General features: G+C 36.0%; 1 protein-coding gene across 1 annotated transcript; it reads right to left on the bottom strand.

Annotated features, from left to right (window-relative positions):
• Nucleotides 1-17,629: 17,629 nt before the first annotated feature.
• Nucleotides 17,630-20,482, bottom strand: LOC111022343 (sodium/hydrogen exchanger (DUF1218)). Its single transcript, XM_022299508.2, has 3 exons — nt 20,324-20,482; nt 19,584-19,789; nt 17,630-18,187 (listed from the first exon to the last, which is right to left on the bottom strand). The coding sequence occupies exons 1-3, from the start codon at nt 20,420-20,422 to the stop codon at nt 17,920-17,922; spliced, it is 573 nt and encodes a 190-aa protein (XP_022155200.1). The 5' UTR covers nt 20,423-20,482; the 3' UTR covers nt 17,630-17,919.
• Nucleotides 20,483-22,552: the final 2,070 nt, after the last annotated feature.

The raw sequence follows: 22,552 nt of genomic DNA, 5'->3' as shown, positions 1-22,552 counted from the left end.
GTGAAGAACAAACAGGATTGATCATGGCCAAGGGAGTTAGAAGAGATGGACTCTATGCTTTCAACGAACAAGAAATTGCTGTCAACAAGGATTTTACTGCTTTCTTTGCTTCTAATAAATGCTCTTCATCTATTTGGCACAAACGCTTAGGCCATCTAAATGAACGAGCCTTAAAATTTTTAGCTGATAAATATCTTATTGATATTTCTAGCGGGAGAAAAGCTGAAAATATTTGTACTAGCTGTCAAATGGGAAAAAGTTGTAAGCTTCCCTTTTATCCAAGCTCGACCTTAACTAAATTTCCCTTAAAAAAGGTTCATTGCGACTTATGGGGTCCTACTCCTATTAAATCCTGTCAAAATTTTAAATATTATGCTTGCTTTATTAATGACTTCTCTAGATTTACATAGCTCTATCCATTAAAAAGGAAATTTGACTTTTTTTCAATGCTTTATCAAGTTTCGAAAGGAGGTAGAAAATCAACTTGATAGAAGGATAAATTTTTTTCAAAGTGATGGGGGTGGAGAGTTTACATCTCTTGCTTTAAAACTCACTTAGAACAACATAGGATTCATCACCAATTCTCATGCCCACACACACCTCAGCAAAATGGTGTTGCTAAAAAAAACATAGGCTTATTGTAGAAACCGGTCTAACACTTCTTTTCCAATCAAATGTTCCTATGAGATATTGGGTTGATGCATTTTTTACTACAGGTTTTGAATAATGAATCAAAGATCATGCTTCCAAAAACAGAACATCAAGTATGATCAACAAGCAAATTTTGAGAAAGGACATAGCACCAACAGTGAACAACTATCAATTGCTCCAAAGCAACAACAATTGGTCACTTTTGAGGAAGAGCAACTTGATGGAGAACAACTCGCTCCCTCAATCGTCGAACATCACGGGAACAATTTTGAGGAAGGACAAATAAATCCTTCAAAATGCACTAGTAATATGTTAGAGAGTGATTCCTGTGCAAGTCTAATTGATGCAGATACAGACCACGAATTTTATGCTCATGCAGAACACAAATGTCCATCACATTCCAACAAATGAGCTCTCTAATCCCTCAAACTTCTCTAATTTATTTGATATTAGTGAGCAAATTTATGTAGACTTATCTATATGTTCTGTAGGTACTCATTCTTCCTCTGAAGCTACTACAACGACAAACCAAAATATTCATACACAATAACTATAAGCATGCTTAAAAGCCATCCCAATTTTGACCAAACTGCACCATGAGTGATTCACCAAAACCAACATCTTTCCTTCCTGACCTCTACCTCAACCAGTGAACCAAAGTCCTACAAAGTTACTCTTAAGATTCCTCATTGGTACAAAGCTATGAAAGAAGAGATGGATGCTCTCCATAAAAACCATACTTGGGATCTTGTTCCTCAACCTCCAAAAATAAATATTGTAGGATCGAAATGGGTGTTTAAAACCAAACTCACGGAAGATGGATCAATAGATAGATATAATGCCCGATTAGTAGCTCAAGGTTACTCTCAAATAGAAGGGATTGACTATGCAAAAACCTTTAGTCCCGTTGTCAAACCAGCAACAATTCGTTTAGTTCTTAGCATTGTTGTCTCATCCAACTGGCCCCTACGTCAACTAGATGTCAATAATACCTTTCTCCATGGGATTCTCAAGGAACAAGTCTACATGTCTGAACCTCCAGGTTACAAAAATCCTCACCTTTCAAATCATGTGTGCAAACTAAATAAATCTATTTATGGCTTGAAACAAGCTCCTCGTGCTTGGTTTGAGAGGCTTTCAAATTACCTTATAAAACTTGGATTTAGTTGTTGCCATTCAGATCCTTTTCTCTTCATATTTAGGCATAACATCATAATTTTCATGCTTATTTATGTAGATGACATAATTTTGACTGGGAACCAACCTACTGAGCTTCAAAATCTTATTTACACTCTTGGTAGCAAATTTGCCTTAAAGGATCTAGGAACACTTTGTTATTTCCTTGGCATTGAAATTCTTTATACTCCTCAAAGTCTCTTCTTATGTCAATGCAAATACGCTAAATACATACTGATCAAAAATCACATGCTTGAAGCATCTCAAATTAGCACTCATATGGCTGTATCTACCTCTGACTATCCTTCTGATAATGACCAAACTGATGCTACAAATTATTGAAGCATAGTTAGATCACTACAATACTTGACTCTCACCCATCCAGATCTTACACAAGCTGTTAACCATGTTTGTCAACAACTCCAACATCCCACTGAGAAAGACTTAAGGGCTATAAAACGCATTACTCGTTATATAAAGGGAACTTTAAATTATGGAATTCCAATTCTCAAACATAGTAATCTTAACCTTTTGTGATGCAGATTGGGCCAGATGTTCCACAACAAGGCGCAGTACTACTACCTTTTGTATCTTCCTTGGATCCAATTGCATCTATTGGTCCTCCAAGAAACAACGTACAGTAGCTAGATCAAGTGCGGAAGCTGAATATCGAGCCATGGCTAGTGCTACAACTGAACTCACATGGATAACATTCTTACTTCGCGACTTGGGCATCCCTCTCTATCGAACACCACAACTACTTTGTGACAATATGAGTGCGCTCTATATGTCTGTAAATCCAGTGTTCCATGCTAGAACCAAGCACATTAAACTTGACTATCACTTTGTCAGAGAAAAACTGGCTAATGGCTCCCTAGTCACTCAATTTGTTCCTTCTTGCAAATAATTGGCTGACATTCTTACAAAACCATTGACTAAAGTGTCTTTTCTGCATTTTCGAGACAAACTTGGAGTTTAAGCTGTGCCACACTCTAGTTTGAGGAAATATATAAATTCAGACAACAAATCAATTCCAAATGAGCAACAAACATACACCAACTATACTGTTACTAAACTCATATTTCTAGCCCCCTTTAGAGCATTTGTATTAATTGGTAAATCCTTTTATTTATGGGATTTGTATCTTTTATAATTTAGGCCATAAAGGGATTATTACTGTTGCTTTTATCTTACCTTTCTTTTTCCTAAAATCAAGTTTCAATTACTGTCAATTACCTCCTTAATTGACAGCCACCCCTGCTGTCAAATTCTTTCCTAAATTGACAGTAGGTATAGGTGATACATTTGATATATAATATTCCCACAGTTTTGTCTTTGAGAAATAGGTATGAGAATTATTTCTATTGAATCAAGGTTGAAATTGTTTTAAGTTTTACAAGTTTACTTGATGGTCGAGTTCCGAAGTCAGCCACAATGTATCTTTGAACTTCTACGGAAAGATCTTCATTTCTAACATTTCCCTATTTTCCACATGGAAAGTTTATTTTTACTCCTTAACATTAACCCCCTCTCTGGTGAGTTGGAGTTCCGACTTTAGCAGAGATAATCTTCAAGTACAACCTCGCGGCTGTGGGAAAAGCTTAAGGCTTCGGAGATGGCGGAATATAGCTGTTGGAAGGTGAAGAAGGTCAACCTGACAGCTGATAGAGCACTTGAGTACCGCCAATGGCCGAGTTTTTTTCAATCTAAAGTGTCGATTCTTGATAACATGGACGACTGGGATCATTTTTCAATTTTCTATAAATAGCTAGAGGTCGTCCAATCCACTTTCTATACTTTCAAAAAGTCGTTTGGTCTCGACCTTATAAGCTTGGAATCTCCATCCTAGGTCTCTCCTCTATCCTTTGCCCATTCTTTTATTATTATTTTTTTTATTTCAGCAATCTCTAGTTCTAGATTTCTTTGAGTAGTTCGTCTAGGAGTTCGGATGAGAATAACTCGTCTTCTAGCTTAGATAGGGATAGTCTTTGTAGTAGGTCGAACTCTAGGTTAGATAGTAGGGTGTCTCCTTGTTATGAGAGCGTCGAGTCTTCAGAGGTTGGATCAACTTGGTTTCCTGAAGGTCAGCCCTCCAGTTCTGGCTAGAAGTGGAATGTCCTTCTAAGCTAGCTATAGGATATTTTAAGTTTATAACTGAGCAACATGATGACATTGCAGACCACATAGGTATGCTTCTTCCTGTAGGAGGGAGACCGTTAAGGATCATCCAGATGGATGCATCACCCTTTTACCTTAAAATGTTTGTACTTGGCTTCAGGTTGCCCCTCCACCCCTTTGTCCAAAAGTTCTTGGTAGAGGTTAACATTGCACCTAGGCAACTCAATTTCAATGGGTGGGGCATGTTCGGCTTGTGCATTATTTGGTGATTGGAATGAAAGAGTAACGAGCATTTCGAGCTTCTTATCGTAGAGTAACTTTTGGCTTCTCACGAGGTCAAGAAGTTGCAAAATAAGGTCAACATTATTTTTACCTTTACACTAGGTGGGGTGTTGGAACAATTTTTAGGTGCCCTTCTTCTATTAAGAAGTGGAAGGGCATGTGATTTTATGTGTATGCGGATTGGCTCATCATGGACAAGGAGTTGTGTGAACCGTTCTTCATTATGTCTCATGACTTCGAGATCCTAGGTAAGGTTGGCATAGGATAACTGTGTCTTTCGATCCCTTGGGATTTTATTTGATTATTTCTTTTTGTTTCTACAGTGCTCCCCAAACCTATTTTAAGTCTGACTGAACAAACCTGCTCCTTCATCAAGAGGTTTAGAAAACGAACAAAGAAGGGACGTCACGTGAAAACTATAGTATCGACTGTTAGGTGTGTTGCCCTAAACTCGTAGTTTGTATTTATGTAAAAACAAATTTATATTCAATTAATTTGTTGTTGAATTCATTGCATATCCAAATCCAATAAATTAAACATCCAAGGTTATTATCATGTAACCGAGATAGTATATATACTGGGTATATATTTAATATACCCTTGATATACAAGTGGATAATGTTCCGCGAATAACCTAAAGGGTCTGTAGTATATGGATAAGGCTAGGTACCTTATCCTAGCAACACTATGGATACGACTCACTTTGTAAATGTTACAAACGACCCGATCCAGGTCGAGTGGGGGTATCTTATACAATGAGTTTATATAAGACTGGACCGTGAAATAACCAATCTTTAGATGTAATACCATTGACTAACAAATTGCTATTTCATAGGATTATCAGACAACTCATTCTCAATCCTGAGTGAGTTATGGACTCCTACCCGTGAGAGCTGGTCCTTTGATTTGTATGGGTGAGCGTGGCTCGAGTCACCGACTCAACATTCCTACCATTTTGGAGACGACACCGAGTGGGGAGCTGGAAACATAACTTCACGAGATAGAATTCACTCCTCCCTGACTTTCGGAGAGTAGATGAGTGTTCTCTTAAATGCTGACTCTGGGACTTGAACAAGGGGCCCCACCCTTTTACTGGCCCAAGAAAGACTTCCGGTTATTGGTCAGATCATAACCAGGTTGTTCATTAGAGGAACAGTGGTATTTAAGGAGTAAGATGTAACATAGGGGTAAAACGGTAATTTGACCAAGCTTGAGTTACGAGCACTCGTGAAGAATTGACTTGCCATTAATGGTTGTATATCCGTGGACACGAAAAATATTCTGCAGTGAGAATAGTGCAGCTGCAGGTCTTTGGTGGAGTGACCCGCAGTTAACGAATGTTGATTAACTCAGTTAATGAGTTTGACCGATTAATATCGCATCGTTAGAGCTTCTAATCGGTAGGTCCATTAAGTCCCCTTACTTGCTCACAATGGGTAAAACGAGGATTAAGTTTTTTGGATGAATTTGAAATGTTCAAATTGCTCAAGGGATTATATGTATGTATATTGATACATTATAGTATATGGTTAATTCTAAATTGAAACTATATATTATGAGAGAAATTATTTGAATGAGATTCAAAAATAAAAATCAATATGAATAGGATTTATATTAAAATTATAGTTTAAAAATAATGTGCATAAGATGTACATTACAACTATAGGTTATACAAGAGAAATGCTTTAGAAAATGATTCTATTATGGTAATAAATAATTAAGTGTGAATTATTTATTTGATTAATATATAATTAATTAATTAATTAATTGTTAATTAGATGAATAATTAATTAATTAATAAGATTAACTAATTATATATATATATATTAATTATTATTCATTTTTAATTTTAATTTTAATTTAATTAATATTAATATTAAATTAAATAAAACACTCTCCTTCCTAATTGTAGGGGAGTGGGGGTGGGGTAACTCCCCACGTCATTGTTGTTTTGTAGAATAATTCTGCAAAACTGGAAACGTAACAAGAGCTTCTCCCTGCAAATTTTCTCTCAACCTTATCATCTCTCTCTAATTCCTTTTTGCTTCCAAATCAAAGCTCCCACAAGCAAGTTCTCATTCCCAGAGAATAGCCGGGAAGATTGGTGGTAGTGAAACGGATTGATTACCGGAGAATCTTGAAGAAAGGTCTTCAAACGTAAGTTAATTTCTTCCCTTGTATTTTTCTTTGGTATTGTGGTTTTTGTTTCTAAAAATTCAAGAACAAGATCGTCGTTTCCGCTGCAGGATTAACGTCCCTTCATCGACGAGCTTCTACTAGAGTGTGGACTTCTAGACATATTCCAGAGAACGATCCAATATTTTCAAGCCAAGTCACGACTTCAAACAAGCTAGATAAGCTTTTGATTTGCCAAGCTTCAAATATTCCATCAAATGATGAACTTAATCTTTCTTTGCAATGATGATTCTGCAATTTGTAGTTGGCATTAAGAGAAACATGTTTACCGCTGCTTCGAGAACCGAGGGGGGTTCTAGCTCCTCCCCTTCTAAAGGTGGGGTGCTGTTAGGGTTGACTTTTTACTTCAAAAATATGTGTCGATCGATGGGCCTATTTGACCATAAAAATGAATCATTTTCCATCATTATTAGCTAAAAAGGTTTACATATTCTTAAAGTATAACATGCATAGAACATTTCTGGATAATTTGAAATATATGGTTCTTTAGGAAAAACGTGAGAAAAACGCGGTCAAAGTTCGAAGAAAATCACATAAAACTGTTTTGCAGGAATTACGCCTGGCGTATTTTTTGAAGTCAACTTTGCCAAAACGTGCATTTCACTTAATGAATTGCAAGGGAGTCACTTCCAACATGTTTGAATCAAGCAAAAACTGTGAGTCCAAGTGAGAGAAGGTTTGTTGAGAGAATCTCAACCCATTTCCACTTAAAATGATGGAAAGTTCAACCAACTTGAGGGCCTATAAAAAGGAAGCAACTCCCCCAGCATCAAAGCATTCATTCTTATCTCGTTTTCTTCTTCCTTTCATCCATTCTTAGTTGTAGAGTTCGTTCATAGGCGTTAGAGTTACCTTTTAGTTATTCGTTTCTTGTATTTTCACTCTTTTACTTATCGTATTGCCTTTCGACTTTGTACTTTCGTTCTTCATTTATTCCGTTCTTTTAAAGTTCTTAAGCGAGTTTACACTCCCCTCACGCTCGAAAGAGAAGAGGGTCAAGTTAGAACGCCTTGTACGCCGTTATTTTTCATTTAAATTTAATGGAAATTCTTTATTTTATGTTTTGTGTGTTTCCTTTCCTTTAATTTTGCACTAAATTATTTATCGACCTCTCTGTCGAATACCTTAGTCAAATGATTTGATTTTCGAACATGCTGGGGATTTGACCAGATTGCGCCTAGCACAATCTTGGGTTGGTTTCTAAAAAATTGTCTTTACGTCTTTTTTCCATTGAATGTGACTTAGAAATAAGTACATAAAACACGGTCTTCAACATAGGCCCTCTAGCCGATAAATGAAAATGACTTGAGAATCACTTTCTAGGATTGTAATCACACATAGAAATATGATTGTATGTTACCTTAGCCTCTGCAGCAACCAAAAGTGGTTCGTGAAATAGTAGAACTCATATTCCCAAGATTTAGCCAAATAGTGGCTGGGGCATTTTTTCCAAAGTGTGTATTTTTCATATTTTCCATCAAAACTAAGGTAGGAAGTAGAGAGGTTGAGTTTTATTAAATTGTTTGATATTTGAAACCTCAAACACCAACATTTTATCACTATTTTCTTCATGAACCACAATTGCATTTTGAACCATTCACTTCTTTAAAACCGTTTTGAAAAGCACAAGTCCATGAGGATTCGATCTTGGACTACTCCGAAGTATTACTTGTGACCGTGTAGGCTTGCACGTATCTCTTATCTTTTGAAGGTAGTGAAAGTCTCAACAGATGTCTAGATCGGCTACGAAGGCTTCAACAAAAAAAGTACTTGAGGGGGAAGCTTTGGCAGCTTTTCCATTGAAGACCATCTGGGAGGATGCTTGGATGAATAAGGCGAAGAATAAAAAGGCGAAAAGAAGGATTGAGAGCTCGAAACCAGCTGAAGAGAATCAGCCCTGGTGAAGGGGTCATTGATTTTATTAAAGACCTAAACACAAAGATCGCGTATATACATCCGACCTTCAAATGACCTTTTGCATCAAGCCAAGTAATGTGGAGGTCAAAGAGGATGTGGATCGGATCGGGTGGGCGAGCTTTGATAGGTTTCTCTACTGGTTTGGCAAGTTTATTTTTCCAATAGACTAGTCAGTCCAAGGCACAATTGACTACACTATTGAGGTACAATCTCTGATCTCTTGATTTTTGGGCTGATCAACTAGATAGTATTTAACTTTGATTACTTTCATAAGCTTATACCATTGCTTACCAAGCCGCATTTTTTATGAAGGCCAAACTTGATGGGCGCAGTTATTTTCATAGGTTTATACCATTCTTTGACTGTTGTAGCTGCTACCTGAGGTGGAGCTTGAAGAGACAATGGTCGAACTTGAAGCTGCTAAGGTGAGGGTCGAGGACCTTGTGCTTGACTTAGCCAAATCATTGGATACGGTCAAAGACGAGAGATTTTTTTGAAGTGCATTAGTGCCACTATCAAAGGTCTTGAAGAAGAGAAGGTCGAGCAACAAATGAGGCTGAATGGGAGCCTAAAGGAAAAAGATTCCATGAAGAAGAAGCTTGACAAGCTGAGGGTCAAGTTTAGCGATGGGCAGTTCTTAGAGGAGACATTGATCAAGGCCATTCAACTTTCGTGAACTTCTCAAAGGACAACGCCAACAGAAGCATGAATTTGAGGTTATTTTTAAACATAATAGTTAGTAAAAACTTGGAACCTAAACTTTTTAATTCTTATACTATGAATCTAAACTTTACATTTTATATACTATGAATTTGAATATTTGTGGATTAATTCTTATTTTATGTTTTGACTTTTTCTTTTATTTTTATAAATGTTGTTGTAGATTTAATTTGGAATATAAATGAAGAGATACTATAAAACAAAATCGATCGGATCATCATCTTGAAAAGTAATAGTAGTTTTGATAGATGTCTTAAATAAGTAGATTTAGAAAAATTACTTGCATACCCTTATCTAAGAACTAGAATTGTTTATTACAATTGTAATATTTGAAATCAAGTTCATAAAGTACGTGTTCAAAAGGAATCTTGTCGACTTCAAAATTACTTTGATGAATTACTCACTTGTAAATTAGTGTGAAGCACTCTAACAAAATTTCTGGATCCGACACTAAGGGTCAGTCTCGTAACTTATTCAAGTTCATTGATCTTGATTATTGTCTAGATTTAGTCGATCATCAACTCGGCTACCTTGAACATCTTCTTCTAGAAGAGTTAGATCGAGTGGATATTTCCTCGTGCGTTGGTCGCGAGGGTATGGTGGGATAGACACCTCAGTTTTCTCGAGGTTCTCATAAGTCTGCTCCATAACTTCCATCCTAGTTTGCATCTCATCCATCTCAGCTTGCATAATTGCATGCACATTTGGATCTACTGGACGGTTGGAATTTCTTTCAATTCTGATACTTTGCAGGTTGATCCTGTTACCCCAGTTCGTCCACGACCGCTACAAGTTGTCTATTGCCCCCGAGTCGAAGGAAGGTTAGTTTGGACGTCAAAGTTCAGCAGTAGTGCGAACTCCAGTGTTTGTATTCCTCGAGGTGATGTAGCTAGAGGATCCTATGACACTAGAGGGTTTTGCAGGACTGGAGAGGAAGGTCATTCCAACGACTAGGGTTGGATCCTTAAGAATTGGAGCGAGTCATAGCTTGAGTAGGGAATGACCTTGTTTTAGTCGACTCTCCACAGACAGTGCTAGATCTTTTTGGTGAATTCTAGTCTAACTTAAGGACTTCAAAGATCAGATACGACCAAGTTTGTGAACGAGCTTAGTGAAGAATACTTGCACAAGAGAAGCAAACACTCCAGCGTTCAAGTAAGTAAGAACTCGACCTTAGGTCTCAAGCCGAGGTTCGATTGCATACCTAGAGTCAGAATTGTGCCATAAATTTATAGTTTAAGATCCGACATGAGTGTCCGACTGTTCAGTTTGCAGTTATTAGAAAGTTTGTTACTCCGATTGGCCTATGGGTGATTAAGGTCGAAGTATGGAAATACCTTCAACCATATAGAATTTACCAAGTTTTACAAGTTTACCTCATGGTCGGGTTCCAAGGTCAGCAAAACGTGTCTTTGAACTTTCTAGTGAAAGAACTTGATTTCTGACCTTTCCCTTTTCTCCACGTGACAAGTCCAAAACGTGGTCGTTTTAACCCTGGATTTATTCAGTGCCACTAAAATGGTGGTGTTTCTAACGACATTATACTTTAGCGTAGCAAGATTTTGCGCTTTTAAGTAGTATTTGCTGCTAACTTGGCGACATATAAAACCAATATGTTGCTTATTTTGCGACATTAAACATTTTTTCGTCCCTTTATTCGCAAATTAACAACGTTAACTTTTTTGTTGCCAATTATTCGTCGTAGAAAGTCGAGATTCTTGTAGAATTTGTATACTTTCACCCTCCAAAACTCTAATATCTATACAACATCTACTCTGAATTTGAAGAATTTCGATCCAGAGAAGATTAATAATATAGATTAGATGGACCTGTAATGTCTTCATTTATTTTATGATTCGAATTTACAAAATTTAATAATTATTTCGACATTCCCACTATCATTGCGGTGCCCATGGGTCTTCAAATCTATATTCATGGTGTGCTTTGGCCAAAATTTGAATAAGCTTCAACTTAGATTTGGACTAAATCTAATATATCTCTCCAAAGTAGTGTGTTAGTGTGAATAAGGAAAATCTAAAGATGGAAGTCTCTTAAGATTAGGTTATTTGATGTGGCCAAGAAATTTCCTAATTTAATTTAATGTGAACGGAAACACTAAATATGTTTCTTCCTTTTTTCCAATTCAAACATTGGAATAATTTTCTCCATTATCATTTCTTATATGAAAGTGCACAAACTTAACATTGCGTGAATGAAGGGTCAATTTTCTTGGTATCTCAAAACAAAAGATATATATATATATACACACATATATTTTCATCTCTAAATTTCCATATTATTTCAGTTTTTTCCAAATATTTTCGGGGTTAAATCTTTAGTGTCCATACTTGACCTAAAATTATATTTCAATCATTTTTATTTATTTTACATTAATTTTAAACACAAATCTAACCTGAATTTTTGGGTGAATTTGAAATGAATTTTGAAAAGGTAGAAAATTATTTTTGACCAATTAAAAATACATATTTAAAAATTTTTCCATTGTGTTTGATTAAATAATCAATAATAATGACTTTTAAAATTAAGAGAAACATTTAATTAGCTTTTTAAAAGAGCTTAGGGAAAAATTGTTCTCACTCATGAGTGCTCTTTTAAAAAGTTATTCTCAAACTCACTGTTAATTTCCTACATATGTAACACTTGTCTAGAAAAAAGAGGGAAAAAAACATTCCAAAGTCTCTGGTTTTAACCCATAAAACTAAAAACAAAAAATGAGAATCAACATAAGGAAATTTTAAACTATTTTTAAGAATTTTTTTATTCGGATTTGAATAACTATGGTTAGATAATTTATTTAGATTGATATTATTGTTTATATTGAAAATATTATTTATAAATCTATATTTAAGGAAGGTAGAAGAAGTTTAGTTGTTCTGTTAAAAAAGAAATGACACCTGTGAAATACACTATTTTTTCTAAAATTGACCTTCCAAATAAATTTTTGTTCAAAATAATAAAAGGGTAATTGTAATGGATAGCAAACGTATTTTATATATTTCAAAAAATGTCATCCGCTTTTCAAATTTTCAAATATGGCAAAATATTTGAATTTTTATTTTCGGATTTTTTATTATTCCAATTTTACCCTTATGATATCTAATATATATCTGATGTATATCTATATCTAATATACATCCAATTTATATCTGATATACATATGATATATATCGTACATTAAATCTATATCTGATATACATTTTATTTAAATTTGTATATGATATACATCAAATCTATATCTAATGTACATCCGATGTAACTCTGATATACTTCTGATATACATTCGATGTACCCCTAATATACAGTATCAGATATACCATGATATACATTATCAAATATACCACTGATACATCAAATGTACATATTATACATATAATATATATCTGATGTACTTCTAATTTATGATATACTAAATATATTTGCAACTGATATACTAAATATAAGCTATATCAAATGTTTAATTTTTAGTGGTATATCAGCTGTTTAAATTATAGTTTATCATTTCAATTTGTTGATTAATATACTAATATTATCAATAATGTTGATTACTATATCACTTCTATTTATTCAATATTAATATTAATTAGATACTAAATATAAGGAATATCAACTATTTAAATTTATAAAGTACATCAAATGTTATCTTGTCTTTTTGGACGTGCATGGTCCACATAAACCTTTTATATAATAACTTTATATTTCAAAATAAAAATAAAAAATTTTGCACCATTGTTTTCATCTGAAAAAGATATTTGATATAATAGTATGATATCAACACACATATGATATCAAAAAAAAAAGCTATCAACACACATATATAATAGTTATATTAGTAGATATAGTGGTTATATCGGAGGTGTATAAGTGGTAAATTAGAAGCATATTAAGTATATATCAATGTTATATTAGTGGTAAATCATATAATCATATAATAAGTTATATCAGTAGATAACATAGTTATATCAGTAGATAACATAGTTATATCAATGGTATATCATTTGTATATCAACGGTAAATTAGAGACATATCAAATATATATCACATATATATGTATTGTATTAGCATGGTAAATCAATAGTTATCATACGTATATCAGTGGTAAGACATGCTAGAAGTTGAGTAGATATCATGATTATATCATAAGTAAATCAATTGTATATCATTATTATATCAGTGGTATATCAGAGATATATATCAGTAGTCAGATATATTACAGATATATATCAGATATAATAAAGTGTGAATTTGTAATTTTACAATTGGACCTCCGTTTTATCTGAAAAAAATTGCTATATTTGAAAAAACTAAATGTGGTTGCTATTTCGCTTATTTTACTAAAACTTTTTGCCATATTTGCAAGTGCCCCATAATAAAAATCATTTAAAAATAGTTTCCAAATTAACCTCACTAAGAAACTCGACCTTTTTAATCAGGAGAACATCCCATTTTTTAGTAGGTATTCCCATCAAATTCTAATTTGGGATTTTAGACCAAGTAATGTTGTGGTAAACATTTAACTTATGAACACAATAATTAGTTTGCTTTATAGTGCAAATTACATTGTATGTAATGACAAACTTATTGTTTTAGAAGATGATTCAGTCCAAAATATTAATCTAAAAGAATGTACAATTTGTCGAGGACTTGGACAATGAGATCTCACCAAGGGATTAGTTTACAGTTGGGTTGTACGTATTTGTCTATTGAAAAATTAATGGGATTTAAGGAACAATAAATAACAATAGGCGTAAAAGAATTATTGATCTATGTTTGAGCCCAAAATCCTGAGCTCAGACGACAAGTAGTAGATCGGAACGTACAGGATGAGCTATTGGCCGCTGTCCAACACCTTCCCAAAGCATTCATGAGACCTGCAAAACAAAGTTAGCACTCCAACGAACAAGTTAGTTCTAGTCCGAACTAACTTACCGATTTTATCTAGGATTGCATACCTTGCATTTAAGGCAAGGGTTTCTATTTATAGAAACTAGGCCCGACAGGAACTCTAACACACCCTAAAAATGCGGCGTATTGTCGAGTTCGGAAAAGACAACATTACGGACTTCGCTTAAGGTCGGCTCGGCCTTGCAGGTTCTACCCTGACTGCCGACCTAAGTATTTTGGGGTCTATTCGTATATTTCGCTTGCACGTTAATTCAACTCACCTCTTTGAATATGACACGTGACAGGCCAGAATTCGTACCCAACAATGTACGAATCGCCTGTGAAATGATCAACTTGCACTAAATATAAATCACAAATATTGATTATATTGTAGACACGAGTATAATCCCCGTAAAAAGAAAGTGTAATCTAAGTTTTTATTGGGTGGAAACCAAGACAAGTTCTATGATTTAATATCTCTAGAAAATGTTAATATAGACCGAACGATCTAAAAATGGGAGTCTTTTTCATAGGTAGCTTCATAGGGTCAAATGAGCTCATGATTTAATGCATAAGAAAAGACCAAATTCAAATAGTAGATTGAAAAGGTTTTTTTTCTCTCTTTCTCTAAACATTTTAACAACCTTCTCCACTATTGTTTCTTTAGTCTTGTCCACAAACATTATGCAAAAAGGGTAAATTTTCTAAGTATTGATTTCATTGCTCCACTGTTTTAACCCAAAGCAAAGGTTGCAGTCATATATCAACAAAGAAATTTGCCAAACACCTAACGAAAATAAAAGATAAAAGAGTCATGTCAGTAAAGAAAAAGAAAATAAAACTTTATATAACTCTATCTCTCGTCAATTGTCTTCTTTACTGGGGTGTAAGCGTTGTAGCTAGGTGTATAGTGATTTTAGTAATGCCCTTTAAGATTGATAATTTGCCTTTTCTTGTATTTGTTGGACAATTGCAATCTGTCTCAATCTCATAGATATCAACCATAACGAGCACTCATCCGTTTACTACTTTGATAATAAGGTAAGCCATAGCAACGTAACTTCAAACAAAAGAACACCTTCCATGAATGCATCAAACAAACATGTTCAAGTGACGATATGTTAGAAGTATTTTTCTCGTCTTTATTCTCTCTCTGTTCTCATGCTCCATGCTGAAATATTATAAACTTGTTAGGATCTAAATGTGTGGGATTACTATCTCAAACTTTATTAGTTCATGTATTATTAGTTCTTGTGTATTTGATCTGAAATGAGAATTTATTTCTTCTTTTTCTTTCGAAGATTTTTATATTAATATATTCAACAACTTCAAAGACCATTTAATATAATGATTGAAAGCTAGCTATTCTCACTTTCATGACCATTTATGATTAGGGTCCGACCTAAGGTACAAGCAAGTGAGGCAAGTAGTGGTTGAAGAAGTTGTTTATCATGGTCAATGGAGCCATTAGTCAGAGCAACATTTGAGTTCGAGTTGATTGAATATTGGATATTAACATGGTTCTACGATGGCTATATGTCACATGGTCATTACCTATAATAATATAACATGGTCATCATTTATCACAGCTTTCTAATAGGTTTCTCTATATCATAGTCATCACCTATCACCTATCACAATTTTGGTCAATCATAAAATGGAGTTGATTATTGGATTGTGAAAAATTCATGGGACAAAAGTTGGGGAATGAATGGTTATGTTGACGACGATTTTTGGTAGAGGGTCACGTGGTACCTAGACGAGCAGCCTGGGATCCACTAAACCTGAAACCATACACTCCGACGATTAAGTCAGTAATCAGAATATCAGTAAGAAAAAGACACCTAAGTGTTAGTGACAAGTTTTTCACTTGGTGGGGATGGTGGTCCTTCCTTTTATAGCCTCGGTGGGCCAACCAGGAAGGACGATGGTTGGAGGTGGCAGAGACATCGCACACTGTACGGTCGGACAGAAGGGAATGTGGTTCTGACAGCACTAGAATGGCTCTGCCACCTGTGCCTTTTGGGTATATTTCCCAGGGCTGTGGAATGCGCCTATCGTACCGACAGCGTGCGTTGCCAGCTGTGGCTGTGTACGAGGCGTAACCGTTTACAATCCTTCTTCCCCTCCCTAGCGGATGCGTTTCCTGCTCGGCAACATCCTCTCTAAAAAGGTGGTTCTCAATGGGGCCATGCTTGTGGAGGGGCAGACATGTGTCCTGTTCGAACGCTACCCATGACAGTTAGCCTTCTTTTAGGGCCAGGTCACTTCGTTGATTAGTGGGCTAGGCCCAAAAGCGTTTGTAGTCGAATAGGGTGCATGGGCGTTCCGCTCGAATCTCTACGGATCGATTGGCGGGGTCCACGAGTTATTGTGACTGCGTCGATCAGTCGTCAGCACGTATGGACGTTTGATGGGGACACGTGCCCATAGTCGTTTCACGGGCGATCACATCCCTCGCGTGGTTCGAAGCGACGAAGTTGGCAATCGCAATTTCCTATGCTGTTGGGATCCAAAGCGGCGCTCAGTGATCGTTTTAAATCAGCCTGCAGGCAGGATAATGATTACTCTTTCTTTGCACCTTTACTCCTTTGCTTACTTTATGGGTTGACTACTTCCATGGCTCGCCGCCCGTTCGTCAACCACATTTTGTCATTGGCCACTGAACAAGACCTTTCGGTGCTTTGCACCACTTACCACATCCTCGCTATGTCCTCATGCGCCTCCCATCTATGGACGAAAGGATAGATACCCCTCAACCTTGCTGGGTAAGTTTCTACATGCAGATGTTCTGAAATCGGGTCAAGCTTCCCCTCTCCCTTTTCGTCCAGGCGTTCTTGGTTTTCGCCGGCATGGCTCTGGCACAATTGGCTCCCAACGCATGGGGAGCTTTGATGGCATTGGCCATCCTTTGGCCGAAATTGGGAGGAGGTGAGGAGATGACTCTCCCGCTACTGTCTAAAGAAGTCTAATCAGAGGCTTCACCGGGTTCTATAGCTTTAATTCTCACCGAGGAACGCTTTTCAACGCTTCAACCTTGAATAGGAACTGGAAGGATCACTGGTTCCTTATCATAGGGTAGTGATTAGTTAGTGACAGCCTGGTGGTCAGACGTGTGTTCAATTACTTCAGGGAGCATGGTATGTTCTTAACAATTTTTATTTTTCCTTCAGCCGGTATGGCCTTTTAAGCTTTTGGTTCTCCTTGGTAATATTCCCTGGTGGGGCCCCTCCCATCGCCTCTCAGACGGACAACATTTTGAAGAAAATTCTCGCTATCCCTTGGGCTCAACGAGTCCTCTACGCTTATTACGATGGATGAGATGTTGGCCGAACATCGTTTGATCGGAAATCCCAATGGCCCGACCAGAGGCAATGATGAGCATCCCGCCCCCCGTGCGGCTTCGACAGGAAAGGGTGGTTTCTCTCTTTTTTGGTGTTCGGCTATGGTTATTCACCGGTTTTTCCGTACAGGTCTTGCGATAGCAACTAATTAAAGTCTTATTAAAATATGAAAGGCCGACAAAATTATAAGAATTGGGAATTCAAATCTCTAATCTTAAAAACAACATAAAACTATTCTACCTTAACTAAAAAAAAACATCAACAAATGGATAATAATAATGCCATCCAGATGAAACAGAAAATATCAATTAAGAAAGTAGGCATTCTGAAGCATGCTTCTTCCATAGCGCCAAATATAATATAACCTTCACATTTTCAGTTTCAACTACACAGAGAGAGACAGAACTCAACATTCCAAACCACTTGAAATTGCTTCAAAATTTTAGAAAATCATTTCTTTTTCTTACACGTGACCTGACCTGTGACCTGTTTATATATATCCTAACCACAAGTGATTATGCAGCTCTAATATCATTAACACATCTCACTTACCCACCAATGATGGCCAAGATGGAAGCTTTGAGTAGCCTGTCACATTTGAATTCAATTGAATCTAGGCATACCCGGCCATCCCGACCGTTGAGCTCGAGCGATTTGCTTTGTGAGACCCTTGCGTCGATGTCGCCTTGGTGAAGTACATGTAGTAATACACATTAAGAATCATGGTTGCAACCACGAACACCGCCCCAGCAATGAACACTCCTTTCCTCAATGTCTCGCACGGTAGGTTTTGAGCGTAGATCATCCCTCGATACTTGGTGTGGTATGCATTTTTCGTCGCACCAGCAATTAGACATGCTTCCGCTACTAAAAACGTCGCCCTGAAGATTCATAAAATATGCAACAAGTATTTAATCTGTTACAAGTTTGAAGTTAGAAGTTGTCTTTCTCTAGATTTGCCATTTCCAAGTATAGATGATATAGAGTTGTCTCAAAAGATTTGTATCTTTAAGCAAAAACAAATTTTTCATGCCCCAATATCTTTAGGCCAACTCATGATGGTTGATTGGTTCATAGTTTTACAAAGTCCGAGGTTAAAATTTGTATTCGAATTGTGCAAAAAAATTGAGTTAATAAAAGTAACAAAAGTGTTTCATAAGAGCTAGATCTATATAACTTATGGAATTAACAAACGTGTAACTTGGGAAAAGTCATCCTGTCTATTAACATAAACTCAGTTTCTCAACTTTGAGTTCCACAAACTTAATCTATGAGCCAAACACTACCATGGAGTTTAAATCAGTGTTTTCGAGGCGCATCCGGGTGCTCGCCTCAGGCGAGGGGCGAGGCGTTTTCGCCCAGGTGCGCCTCGCAAGGTGCCCAGGCGAGCGCCTTCAATCAGGCGCTCGCCTTTGGGCGCCTTGGCGCGCCTGTCGCCTAAGGCAAGGCAATCGCCTCCTTCAAGGAGGCGATCATCTTATTATTATTTTTTTTTTAATTTTAAAAGGGTTTTAGTTTTTAAAAACCCTTCCCTTCCTCTCGACAACAAAACCCATCTGCCTCCCTCTCCACGTTAATCTTCAACCTGCCCTTCACCACCGTCGTCTTCACCGGCCCCGTCTCTCGATGAGCTTTGATTACTTATATTTACTTTTTGTTCTATTTCAGACTCTACAATTTCTTAATGTTGCTTGTCTTTATTTGGAACTAAACTTATAGAATTTGGTTGTTTTATGCATCTTGTTGACATTTACTATTTTGGTATTGATTTTTTTAAGGTAATTTATGCACTATATATATAATTTTTACTTATTTATCAAGGTGCGCCTCGCTTCAATCGGGCGTCGCCTTTGTATCGCCTTTGGCCTCAAGGCGATCAAAGGACTCGTCGCCTTGCGGTGCGCCTTGCGCCTCGAAAACACTGGTTTAAATACACCAATTATCGAATCCAAGAATTTCAAGTAGCGGAGAAAAGAGAAAATAGCACATTTGTAGTAGTACCCCAAACAAAATTGTAGAATCAAGACTCAAGACTAGAAGAAATAGTGAATAGCTTTCTTCCGACCAAAATGAAGCTAAACAGGAAAAAGTTAACCCAAGGCAGAGCCAAACCTCAGTAGCATACAAAAAGCAAATCCAGAAATAAAAAAGTAACGAGAGCTGAATGGAAACTTGTGCACTAATAAGCACTGATACACTATAAATGAACTGGTATTAAACTTGTTTAGAGGTTAAGTTTCAGAGTTAAAGCATAATGGAATTGGAATTCTTTGTTACCATGAGGAAAAAAAGTATATGATAGCCCATGCCCTATTGCCTCCCGGGGTTAAGGGTCTTCCAAAACACATGCACTTGGTGACACCCATCAGCAAAGATTCACCTGAAAGAAGAAATAAGAAAGCCCCTACTCCATAACCCGTCGCAACATCCGAATCGTAGACGCAGTACGTCTCATTCTTTAGCTTATCTTCAAACATAGTTCCCTGTAGAAGTACACATACCCCTCATTGTTACATGCATAGAATATGCTAATGCTGCCCCCTTCAAGTGAATTGCTTCACCATAGGGGAGAACAAGAATGTGGTGAATCTGTGCTGGCATGATAAAAGTAATAACACAAGTAAATTTGCAACACAAGATCCAAAAACACCAGCAAAGACTACAATTGCGATCTGCACATAGAGTAGAGTTGAATCCAAAAGTTAACATGTCAAATTAAACATAGATTCCATGTAAGAGGAATCAATGAAGCATGTTAAAGAACTGGGGTGTTAAATACTTCAAAAAGCACTTTCACTAAAGTGTGTCTGTTTGTTTGGGGATGGAAAACAAAGTATTACACGACGAATGATGAATCAATATGCAGTAACATGGAAGAAGAAGCATCCCAAAGCCAGATTTGACACATACATTTAGGTTGAAACTCCCAAATCAATTGCGGAAATGTTGTTAAAAGGGGCAATAATAATTGAAACAGTGAAGCCAAAGAAAAGGGGTGATTTCATTTTGATACATACCACACTCCTTCGTCTCTCGGCGGCAATGGAAAACCCAAAAGCCACTAAACAGAGAACCACCACTAGAAGATGAACCAGAGTCGACCCTTTTCCTTCCATCTCCAGAGAGCAGCTACTGAGCCAGAGCCAGATGCGAGTGAGAAAAGTGTGGACAATCTTTGTATCTTAGTGGGAGCCTGGGAGGTGAAAAAAAGCTGTGAAAGTTGAGCGATCTCCCACGCGGATGTAGAGCGCGTGATTACACGCGCGTCTCTCGCTCTCTGAACGCGAGCGTGTTCCGAACGCGGAGGAGAACGCGTGCCCGTAATTGGAGGCCTTTGGGGGTGTAAAAGGAGATGGCGGGGCTTTAAATTACGGTTTTGCTACCCTACGGCAGAGCTCACCGTTGTTATCATGGATTAGCATTTGTTTGGTTGTGTTGTATTGGGAATCGAATTTCAAATCGGTTTGAAAGGACGCCGTTGAGTGCTTTATTAATTTTTTTATTTACTTTTTAATGACAATTATTCCGCGTCTGACTTCGGCCGGAACTTTATGACTTGCTTATCTGTAGAGTGGTCGAATTACGTCAAATTTTCAGATTTGCCACTACGGCACCGCCATTTTTGCTGATATGGGAATGGAAGAGATAGAGAGAAGGGGCCCAATCATTTAAACTATTGGGCCCATCGCGGCCCATGGACTTCGCCTTTTGCCACGCCTTCGGGCTTCAATTTCTTTTTCTTTTTCCTTTTTCCTTTTTTGCAAATATATAAATTATTTTACTTTCAAAACTAAATATTGAATCAAATGTTCATTATATTAAATAACTACTATAATATAATTGAACTAAATATTCATCTTTATATTAAAAAAAAAGATTTCTTGTCATACATATTGATGATTAGAGTATTGTTAGGATTAACTACCAACAACTTTTAATTATTTTTTTTAGTACAATACTTAAAGACGAGGATTTGAACTCACAATATTTTTTTTGTTGGAGTTAACTTTCCATTCAATTAAATTAATAGCAATCTATTTGATTAATAAATTAAGAAGGTTGAGCAAATAAAAACCCAAAAGAAAAAGACAAATGGTACAAACTACCGTGAAATTACTTTACAATTCCACTCATAAGATTTTAATTTTAAACATTATAAACCCAAAAAAAATTCTCTCCTCCTATAGAAACAAATATTTATTATCTCTCGAACACATCTCTCTGCAAAAAAAAATCTTTCTTTCACTCCGAAGGTACTCTTTTTATCTCTTCCTCCGAAAAAAAGAAAACATTTTATTTTCTTTCTCTAACATATCTCACTATCTTCAACTCGAAATACAGGGGAAAGAATTCGTCAACCTAATTTCGAACGTAAACCTTAGAGTTTAGGGTTTAAAGTCACCATTTCTTCATCTTGATATTTTACGTATAATCACTAGCTGGTTCAATCAACAAATAAGTATTAGTATTAAAGGTAAAAATATATTTGAAACAAAATCAAAAGTTTAAAGATATGATTAAAGATTTTTTAATTAAAAAACTAAATAAATACAACTAGTTAAAAGATCAAATTTTGTACTTTTAACTTACATTTTATTAAATTTACTTTTAAGTAGATTAGTAAAATTAGGTCCAATGGAAACTTTGCCACATATAATATAGATATGTAATTGAAACACATTTAATAATATTACAGAATTATTGCCAACTTGAAAGAAGATATATAGTTTTAATTCTACCTAATAATTATGTCTGTTTTTTTTTTAAATGAAATAATTATTAGCATAATTATGTCTTTTTATTTTTAAAATATGAAATAAGTGATAAAATAAGTGATCAACATTACCTAAATGCATAATGATGTATCTCTGTATACAAAGTGTGTAAGATCTTAATGATTGTAGAATTGGTGCGTGATCGAATGCTTAAAAGGTAAATTTTTATATAAAATCTCATTTATTGATTGTGAAACTAGTTTCAAGCCAAGGCGAATATAGCTCAACGGTAATTTATATCAACCTTCAATCAAGAGGTTGTGAGTTCAATTCCTCACCCCCACATGTTGTATTAAAAAAAAGAATCATTTTTCAAAATATATATTTTTTCAATATAAGAGTCACATTTTTTTTCTTTTCGAGACTCAACTATCATTCACTTAACACACTAGGACTGAAATAAAAGCAGTTTCTTCCCCACCATTGAATTGAAATTATGTCATTATAACAATTTTGAGATTTCAGGATGCA

Source organism: Momordica charantia (assembly GCF_013281855.1).
Source record: "Momordica charantia cultivar OHB3-1 chromosome 4 unlocalized genomic scaffold, Mcharantia_2.0 BLBB01000004.1, whole genome shotgun sequence".
Lineage (NCBI taxonomy): Eukaryota > Viridiplantae > Streptophyta > Magnoliopsida > Cucurbitales > Cucurbitaceae > Momordica > Momordica charantia.
This window is presented reverse-complemented; position numbering and strand designations above follow the sequence as displayed.

Bases quoted from the DNA above. Each gene is read 5' to 3' on its own strand.
- LOC111022343 (XM_022299508.2), bottom strand. From the start codon at position 20,422: ATGGAAGGAAAAGGGTCGACTCTGGTTCATCTTCTAGTGGTGGTTCTC. The intron at 19,790-20,323 runs GTATGTATCAAA...GTACTTCTACAG, and splicing joins CCGAGAGACGAAGGAGTGTG to GGAACTATGTTTGAAGATAA. The intron at 18,188-19,583 runs GTAACAAAGAAT...ATGAATCTTCAG, and splicing joins ATATACTTTTTTTCCTCATG to GGCGACGTTTTTAGTAGCGG.